The 9,898-nt window shown below is 42.0% G+C and overlaps 1 protein-coding gene across 3 annotated transcripts in view; it reads left to right on the top strand.

Annotated features, from left to right (window-relative positions):
• CKAP5 (cytoskeleton associated protein 5) overlaps window positions 1-9,898 on the top strand; it is a 107,815-nt gene that overhangs the window by 50,173 nt on the left and 47,744 nt on the right. For all 3 annotated transcript variants that reach the window (XM_055281683.2, XM_063640826.1, XM_063640827.1), the window contains 5 exons: window positions 759-887; window positions 2,217-2,399; window positions 7,334-7,447; window positions 7,733-7,843; window positions 9,146-9,238. In XM_055281683.2, the coding sequence (XP_055137658.1) occupies window positions 759-887; window positions 2,217-2,399; window positions 7,334-7,447; window positions 7,733-7,843; window positions 9,146-9,238 (630 nt within the window). The remainder of the gene's footprint in view (window positions 1-758; window positions 888-2,216; window positions 2,400-7,333; window positions 7,448-7,732; window positions 7,844-9,145; window positions 9,239-9,898) is intronic.

Genomic DNA, 9,898 nt, shown 5'->3' on the forward strand with positions numbered 1-9,898 from the left:
TTATGATCTTTTGAGGAGCAGACCCTTTGCAGCTTGGAAACTGAATCCAAATTCTCCTAACTGTGTTCCTCTTCTTGAAAGAAAGCACAAGTTAGTGTTATGATTCCATTAACTGTTAAACATTTTGTTTCTTACTTGTCCCATATACTGGTGTTCAGCTGGATCTGGCCAAGCATAGGCATCAAATGTGGAGTATTTGAAGATCATTTGGGAGTGAGTCATTTTAGATAGAGGGTAAGAGGAAAAGGAAGCACTTATTTGCTAAATGGATTACCAAGGGTTTCCTTAACCCAGAAATAATTTTTTGGTTTTTTTTGTTTGTTTGTTTTGCTTGAGATGGAGTTTAGCTCTTTTGCCCAGGCTGGAGTGCAGTGACACAATCTTGGCTCACTGCAGCCTCCGCCTCCTAGGCTCAAGCAATTCTCCTGCCTCAGCCTCCTGAGTAGCTGGAATTATAGGCGCATGCCACCATGCCGGCTAGTTTTTGTATTTTAGTAGAGATGGGGTTTCACCATGTTTGCCAGACTGGTCTCGAACTTGGCCTCCCAAAGTGCTGGGATTACAGGCATGAACCACCGTGCCTGGCCCAAAAAGAATTTTTGAAAGAGTAACTGTCAGTTGGCACAAGGAAAGCTATACTTAGCTTCAGTAAATTGTAAAAAGCAAATTCTTTATCTAGCAACCATCAGTCTGAATTAAAATGATTAATGCCTAAAATACCTTGCATTAATATCATTTTGCTTACTTCTGGACTATAGCACATCAATGATTCTGCTCCTGAAGTCAGAGATGCCGCATTTGAAGCATTGGGTACTGCTTTGAAGGTGGTTGGTGAGAAAGCAGTAAACCCATTCTTAGCTGATGTGGACAAACTCAAGCTTGATAAGGTAGGTTAGTAATGGATTGAACTGAAATTGGACGACAGTCCTGTCTCTTTGCATCATGGCTTTGTACTGGTATTCTTTTGCTGAGGAGTTATTGATTTTTTTAAAATTGCCATTTATAGTAGGAAAGAAATGCATAATTGAAATAAGTTTTGGAGGATGCTGTCTGGTACTTTTTGTCTTCAATTTTGTCTGTTGTTTTATCAAGAAAAAAATGCCGATATCACCTCCGGAAATTTATTTCATCCTCCACTGATAGTTCAGACCTAGAGTTTGAAAACTTAGCTTTTGAGAATTTAAGTTTCATTCCAGGCTATGATGGTGATAACTGTAGAAATATCTTTCAAATTATAACCAAAAAAGGCTGAGTGACCAATCTGTAGAGAAGGTGAAAACAGTTCTGTGAGATAAATTTATTTCTAAGGTCCAGAAAATTACCTTCTTATATGTGAATGTCTTCCATAAACAATGTGGTCATTTTAAGTTTATTACAATTCTAATTTGTAAAGAAATAAAATGTAAGATTAATATCTTACATATGCCTATCTACTGCCAAAAAAGTGTGGATAATTTATCTTTGTTGAAAGGGAAATGTTAGGCCGGGCACGGTGGCTCAAGCCTGTAATCCCAGCACTTTGGGAGGCCGAGGCGGGCGGATCACGAGGTCAGGAGATCGAGACCATCCTGGCTAACACGGTGAAACCCCGTCTCTACTAAAAATACAAAAAAATTAGCCGGGCGTGGTGGCGGGCGCCTGTAGTCCCAGCTACTCGGGAGGCTGAGGCAGGAGAATGGCGTGAACCCGGGAGGCGGAGCTTGCAGTGAGCTGAGATCGCGCCTCTGCACTCTAGCCTGGGCGACAGAGCAAGACTCTGTCTCAGAAAAAAAAAAAAAAAAAAAAAAAAAAAAAAAAAAAAAAAGAAATGTTTTCTCCGAATTTTTTTTTTTTTTTTGGCAATGGGTCTCACTCTGTCACCCAGGCTGGAGTGCAGTGGCACAATCTCAGCTTACTGCAACCTCTGCCTCCTGAGTTCAAACGATTCTCGAGCCTCAGCCTCCCAAGTAGCTGGGATTACAGGCGCCTGCCACCACACCCGGCTAAACTTTTTGTATTTTTAGTAGAGACCATGTTGGCCAGGCTGGTCTCAAACCTCTGACCTCAAGTGATCCACCCATCTTGGCCTCCCAAAGTGCTGGGATTATAGGCGTGAGCCACCTCGCCTGGCCATTTCTCTGAATTCTTATGTGTAGTTGTGGTTTAGAAATGTAATAACGTAGTGATTGTGTTTCAAAGTTGGGCTTAATGATGTTCATCTCACTTTCATTCTCCAGATCAAAGAATGTTCAGAAAAGGTAGAACTGATACATGGTAAGAAAGCTGGACTAGCTGCTGATAAGAAGGAATGCAAACCTCTCCCTGGAAGGACTGCTGCTTCAGGGGCTGCAGGAGATAAGGACACAAAGGACATTTCCACACCCAAACCAGGACCTCTAAAAAAGGCACCTGCTGCCAAGGTTCATAGATTATTTAAAAATAGAAGCTAGTAAGGGAGGGTCTGAGTCTCGGGTTCATGGTTGTTCCTCTGAAATTATTTTGTTTGAGAAATGAATTCATTGGCTACATTAAAAATACAGCAGAAAATCTGTTAATGAAGATCGGATATTCCAGCAATAAATTCAGCTGTTTGGAGCTTGAATAGAGATAAAAATGGTTATGAAGGCACAGAAGTGTGTTTTGTCAATTTAACATAAAATTTACTATCTTAACTTTTTTTTTTTTTTTTTTTTTTTCTTGAGATGGAGTCTCGCTCTGTTGCCCAGGCTGGAGTGCAGTGATGCGATCTTGGCGCACTGCAACCTCCGCCTCCTAGGTTCAAGTGATCCTCCTGCCTTAGCCCCCCAGTAGCTGGGATTACAGGCACGCGCCACCATGGCAGGCTAATTTTTGTATTTTTAGTAGAGAAGGGGTTTTGCCATGTTGGCCAGGTTGGTCTTGAACTCCTGACCTCAGGTGATCCACCCGCCTTGGCCTGCCAAAGTGCTGAGATTACAGGGGCGAGCCACCGTGCCTGGCCCTGTCTTAACTCTTTTTAATGTGCAGTTCATTAATATTAAGTATGTTTATAATGTTGTGCAACATCACCACAATCCATTGCCATAATGCTTTTCATGTTTTAACACTGAAACTCTATTAATCAATTAACTATCCTCCCGTTCTCAGCTTCTTCCATCCCCTTCTTTCTGTTTCTATGAATTTGACTTCTTTGTTTTTATTTTCTACATTTTTTAGAGACAAGTTCTTGCTCTGTTGTCCAAGCCGGAGGGCAGTGGTGGGATTATAGCTCACTGCAACCTGGAACTCCCAGGCTCAAGTGATCCTCCTCACTCAGCCTCCCAAGTAGCTAGGACGACAGGGACTTGCCACCATACCCAGCTGATTTTTAAAAATTTTTTATAGAGGGCCTCGCTGTGTTGCCCAAACTAGTCTTGAACTCCTGGCCTCAAGTGATCCTCCTGCGTTAGCCTCCCAAAGTGCTGAGGTTACAGGCATGAGCCACCGAGCCTGGCCTTGAGCATCTTTTCATGTGCAGTTGGCAATCGGTAGTTCTTTGAAAAAATATCTACTCAAGTTCTTTGCCCATTTTTGAATTGGGTTGTTTTGAGACAAGGTCTCACTCTGTTCCCCAGGCTGGAGTGCAATGGCACAATCACAGCATACCTCCCAGGCTCAAGCAATCCTCCCACCTCAGCCTTTCGAGTAGCTGGGACCACAAGCACGTGCCACCACACACAGCTGATTTTTTATTTTTTTTTTTTTTGTAGAGACAGGTTTCACTGTGTTGCCCAGGCAGGTCTCAAACTCCTAGGCTCAATGAATCGTCCCGTCTCGGCCTCCCAAATTCCTGGGATCACAAACCTGAGCCGGTGCACCCAGGCTTATGATGCTTTTGCCCTCTATTTTGTTCTAAAGATTTTATAGTTTTAGGTCTTACATTTATGTCTTTATTTTGACTTTATATATGGTGTCCAACTTCCTTCTTTTTGCATGTGGATATTCAGTTTTCCCAGCACCATTTTGTTGAATAGACTGTCCTTTCCCCATTAAACAGTCTTGGTAACCTTGTCAAAAATCATTTTACTGCATATGCAAGAGGAGGAGTATTTTTTTTTTTTTCTGAGGTGGAGTCTTGCTCTGTCACCCAGGCTGGAGTGCAGTGGCACAATCTCAGCTTACTGCAACCTCCACCCCCTGGGTTCAAGCGATTCTCAGCCTCCCAAGTAGCTGGGTTTACAGGCACCTGCCACATGCCCAGCTAATTTTTTCTATTTTTAGTAGAGATGGGGTTTTGCTGTGTTGGCCAAGCTGGTCTCGAACTCCTGACCTCAGTTGATCCGCCTCCCTCAGCCCCCCAAAGTGCTAGGATTACAGGCATGAGCCACTGCACCCAGCCAGGAGGAGTATATTTTAAAGGATCAGAAAGTATCATTAAATAATGAAATAAAATGTGGCAACACACTTAACATTAATAACTAATAATACCAATTGGTCATGTTACTGATAATGCCGATGGATCACATCACTGAGTCTCCATGCCAGTCCAGGTCTTTTCACCTTTGTATAGTGTAGAAGTGGGGCAAATGCCCAGTGGTAATTATGGCATTCTTTTAATGAACATGTGTCCTGTGGACTCTCTTAAGAGTGAGAGTTATCTGCTGCAGATGCAAAAAGTTTAACTCTCCTTCCCTACGCCAGCCCCATCTTGAACCACTCAGCATGGAGTTAGGGGAAGAGAACTGATATTTAGTGAGCATCATTTTATGAAGCACTTTGCCTTTATAATGTCATCTAATCACTGTAACAACTTTTGAGGTAGGTATTCATTATCCTTGTTTTTCCAAAAAACGAAACTAAGACTCAGTGAGTTTGTGTCCTACACATGCTCTGATATTTTTATTGTTCATTTGATTGTTTGTTTACTGTTTCCCCACACCATATTGTAAGCTTTTAAAGGATAGAAATCTTGTCACTGCTTGATCCTCCATGCATAGAATAGTTTCTGGCATATAGTAGGAACCCGGTATCTGTTTGTGGAATGCATAGAGTGGCAGAGCTGGGATTTACCTTAAGTACCTCTAGTTATAGACTCTACTTTCTTTCACATTATGCTGTCTCCTTGGCATTCTAGAACAGGAAATCGGCAGCTATTTTCTCCTTTCTCACTAGTTCCTGTTTCTCTGGACAATTACCTGGACCCAAAACCTTAAAAGATGTGTCCGGATTTTCTTGCAGTAACCCACTTGCTTCTTACCTCTTTAAACCCTTCCATGTTCATGCTGGCTGACCTTCTCTTATTATGAGGAATTATCTTAAAAATTAAAATGCTGGGAGTAACCTCTTTCTATTCCCATTCTGAAAAGATAAGTAGGACAATATCAGCACGTGAGCCACTGAGCCAGCTATCATGTAGAATGATAATTCTGTCTTTTTGGTTTGTTTGTTTTTTGTTTTTTTTCGAGACAGATTCTCCTTTTATCCCCCAAGCTGGAGTGCAGTGGCATGATTTCATCTCACTGCCTCCCTGGTTCAAGTGATTCTCCTGCCTCAGCCTCCTGAGTAGCTAGGATTACAGGCACCTGCCACCACGCCTGGCTAATTTTTGTATTTTTAGTAGAGACGAGGTTTCACCATGTTGTCCAGCCTGGTCTCAAACTCCTGACCTCAAATTATCTGCCTGCCTCAGACTCCCAAAGTGCTGGAATTACAGGCATGAGCCACCATGCCCAGCCTCGATAAATCTGTCAATTAATAAATAAAAATTGATGTCTGTTAACAACAGCAACAAAAAGAATAGTAGGAGATTTGTTATTTGAAGTATCTCTCCATATGGAGAATGCTATTACAGAGAAAGATCCAGAAGGAGGTATCCTAGTTAATCAAAGAGTATAGAATTTTCCATTTTTAGGGTTAGAATGCAAATCCCTTTATGGGGTTATTACTGTGAACCAGCAAAACCATACAATCGATATGACATGGTAAGTATTACAGGTTTCCATTTAGTTAAAAACTAGTATCCTTAGTTTTGCTAACTACAACTTAAAATATTGGAATATATTCAAGATAACATTAGTTTCAGAACAGGTCTGGATGTTGAAGACTAATTTGGTCCTCTTTCATTTTATCTTTTCTTTTTAGGTTTGGGGCATTTCATAACAAATATCCAAAATAGTTAGAAAGAACAATGTGAATGGTGATGTGTGTTGCCATAATACAGTTATCATTTGTGGTGTACATTGTGATATACTACTTTCTTGTGACTTTTTCCCCCGTACATATTCTGCTTTTGTATCTTGGGACTTTTGAAAACTGGAGTGGAATGAATTTATTTTGAGACAGGGTCTTACTCTGCCACCCAAGCCAGAGTATAGTGACATGATCATGGCTCACTGCAGCCTCAACCTCCTGGGCTCAAGCAGCCCTCCCACCTTAGCCTCCCAAGTAGCTGAGACTATAGGCATACACCAACACATGAGGCTAATTTTTTTGTACTTTTTGTGGAAATGGGGTTTTGCCGTACTGCCCAGGCTGGTCTCAAACTCCTGGGCTCATAGCCTCCCAGAGTGCTGGGATTACAGGTGTGAACTACTGTGCTCAGCTACTTGGGAAGCTGAGATGGGAGGGCTGCTTGAGATGGGAGGCTCGCTTAAGCCCAGGAAGTCAAGGCTACAGTGAGCCGTGATCAGGCCACTGCACTCCAGCCTGGATGACAGAGCAAGACCCTGTCTCAGAAAACAAACAAAAAAAAAACCCAATAAATGTAAAAAAAAAAAAGGTATCAGGATGTCATTCTCAAATTAATTTGTAAATGTAGTTTAATTTCAGGCTATCACTTCTGTTTCATTTATCTCAAGTTTTTAATATGGGGTCTACAGATACCCCGTGGGTGGTCTTCGGGGGTTCTGTCTGACCTTGAAACTGCTAAATTTTGTAGTTACAAAAAATGTTTATTTTAGGGTAATCCCTCATTTTAATCAAATTTTTAAGGGAGTGTGTGACTCAATAAAAGTTTAAAAACCACTGTTTTAGGCCGGGTGCAGCGATCCATGCTTGTAATCCCAGCACTTTGGGAGGCCAAGACAGGAGGATCACTTGCAGCCAGGAATTCGAGACCAGCCTGGGCAACATGGCAAAATCCTGTCTCTACAAAAAAAAGTTTTTTAAATTAGCCAGGCATGGTAGCACACGCCTGTGGTCCCAGCTACACAGTAGGCTGAGGTGGGAAGGAAGATCCCTTGAGCCCAGGAGGTTGAACCTGTAGTGAGCCGAGCTTGTGCAACTGCGTTCCAGGCTCGACAACAAAATGAGACACCGTCTCAAAAAAATAAATTAAAAACTCCACTATTTTAAATCCTTAGGTGGTTTAATTTTTATTTTTTTTAATTGTTTTTAGGCTGGTGGGCCATCGAAAAAGGGGAAACCAGCTGCACCAGGAGGCCCAGGGAATACTGGAACCAAGAACAAGAAAGGACTGGAGACTAAAGAAATAGTGGAGCCTGAGCTCTCGGTCAGTATTAACACTGAGCCTGAAAATCATGAACCCTGCAGAGTGAGACCTATGAGAAGATTGGAGTTCTTTGCTGGGTTCTACAACATACAGTTAATTGATATTTTTGAATAAGCTTATTGAAACTGCCTTGGACAATCTCCTTTATCAAAGTATAATAGAAGCCTCAGAAACTATAGCATACCTATGGGAGTATTCTTTTAGTTTTGGCTGGAGTATGTTTACGTTCTTGTCATCTGTTCCCTTCAGCAATTCCTAATTCTAATATGTTTTTGTACCTTACAGATAGAAGTATGTGAAGAAAAAGCTTCAGCTGTTCTTCCCCCTACCTGTATACAGCTTCTTGACAGCAGTAACTGGAAAGAAAGGCTGGCTTGTATGGAAGAGTTCCAGAAGGTAGTGCATAGGGATGAATTGAGTGTGAAAGAAAATTAGATTATATGGAAGCAGTGAAATTGATGAATGAAGGATTTGTCCTAATTGCTGTTTTATAACCGGTGAACACATTTCCTGGCATTAAAGATGAGGTGGGACTTTTTATTTCTTGTAGCTGTGTAGTGTTTGCTATCTTTAAACATCAGTATTCTATGGCCTCTATAAGCTCATGACTTAATACTTAAGAAAATTAGATTCTTACTCTGAATTATAAGGCTTAGATTAATTTTTTTTTTTTTTTGATACGGAGTCTTGCTCTGTCACCCATGCTGGAGTGCAGTAGTGTGATCTCGGCTCACTGCAAGCTCCACCTCCTGGGTTCACACCATTCTCCTGCCTCAGCCTCCTGAGTAGCTGGGACTACAGGCGCCCACCACCATGCCCAGCTAATTTTTTTGTATTTTTTAGTAGAGACGGGGTTTCACCGTGTTAGCCAGGATGGTCTCGATCTCCTGACCTCGTGATCCGCCCGCCTCAGCCTCCCAAAGTGCTGGGATTACAGGCATGAGCCACTGCGCCTGGCCCGGCCAAGCTTAGATTAATTTTTTAACTATGGTACTTGCTCATAAACTTCCTAGGCAAATAGGTCTCTACTTAAAGCACCCCTCATCCAGTACTTTTTGCCCCGTTTATCATCATGATTCCTTGGTAGAATGGACATTATCCATTGGTATGAAAACTTCTCAAAAACTTGTGTTGTAAAGGAGCATGGCAGTTCATTTCGGCATATACTGGGTGATTCTAATGAGGAAGGGTAAGGAGAAACACTGCAAGAGCACTGTCACTTATGGCAGAAGCCTTCCAGTCCTGCGTCTGCTGCCTGTTGGGTTTAAATCTGAGTTTATGCATCTTTGATATTCAGTATTTTAGAACTTTGAATCTATTCTGCTTTGCTGTTTTTAGGAAAATCAAGGAAGAGAAAATACATATAAGCAGTTTCTGCCACACACTAGGCAAATGAAAACTATTATTTTACATGGAGCAAACTATTTGTGAATTCCTGAAATGTGAGATAAAGATTCAGTGATACTAATTTAACAGCCATATACCAAGCATCTAGCTTAAGAAATAAAGCATTATAGACATAAAAACACAAAGAAATAAAGCATAATAGCGGAAGCTATATAAGCTCCCTCAATAACTCTCCTCAGTTCTATTCCACTCCTTTCTTCAGAGGTAACCACTTACTTGACTTTGGTATTTACTCTTCCTTTGGAACTAATCTAACCCTTAAACTCTTTTATTCTCTTATTTTACTTCAAGGCTGTTGAGCTAATGGACCGAGCTGAAATGCCATGCCAGGCATTAGTGAGGATGCTAGCCAAGAAACCTGGATGGAAAGAAACTAATTTTCAGGTATTTTAAAATGTGAGATTTGATGTTTTTTATTGAAGTAATTTACATTACATCATCCTATGGAGTAATACAGCAGAATAGTTTTGGTAATTTTTTTTTTTTTTTTTTTTTTTTTGAGACGGAGTTTTGCTCTTGTTGCCCAGGCTGGAGTGCAATGGCACAGCCTTGGCTCACCACAACCTCCACCTCCTGGGTTCAAGCAATTCTCCTGCCTCAGCCTCCCGAGTAACTGGGATTACAGTTAGCCACCACACCTGGCTAATTTTGTATTTTTAGTAGAGACGTGGTTTCTCTATGTTGGTCAGGCTGGTCTCGAACTCCTGACCTCAGATGATCCGCCCGCCTTGGCCTCCCAAAATGCTGGGATTACAGGCGTGAGCCACCGCGCCCGGCTTGGTAATGATTTTTTTTTTTTTTTTTTTTTTTTTTTTGAGATGGAGTCTCGCTCTGTCACCCAGGCTGGAGTGCAGTGGCGCAATCTCGGCTCACTGCAAGCCCCGCCTCCCGGGTTCACGCCATTCTCCTGCCTCAGCCTCTCCGAGTAGCTGGGACTACAGGCGCCCGCCACCACGCCCAGCTAATTTTTTTGTATTTTTAGTAGAGACGGGGTTTCACCGTGGTCTCGATCTCCTGACCTCGTGATCCGCCCGCCTCGGCCTT

The sequence above is a fragment of the Symphalangus syndactylus genome, chromosome 6 (genome assembly GCF_028878055.3).
Source record: "Symphalangus syndactylus isolate Jambi chromosome 6, NHGRI_mSymSyn1-v2.1_pri, whole genome shotgun sequence".
NCBI classification, from domain to species: domain Eukaryota; kingdom Metazoa; phylum Chordata; class Mammalia; order Primates; family Hylobatidae; genus Symphalangus; species Symphalangus syndactylus.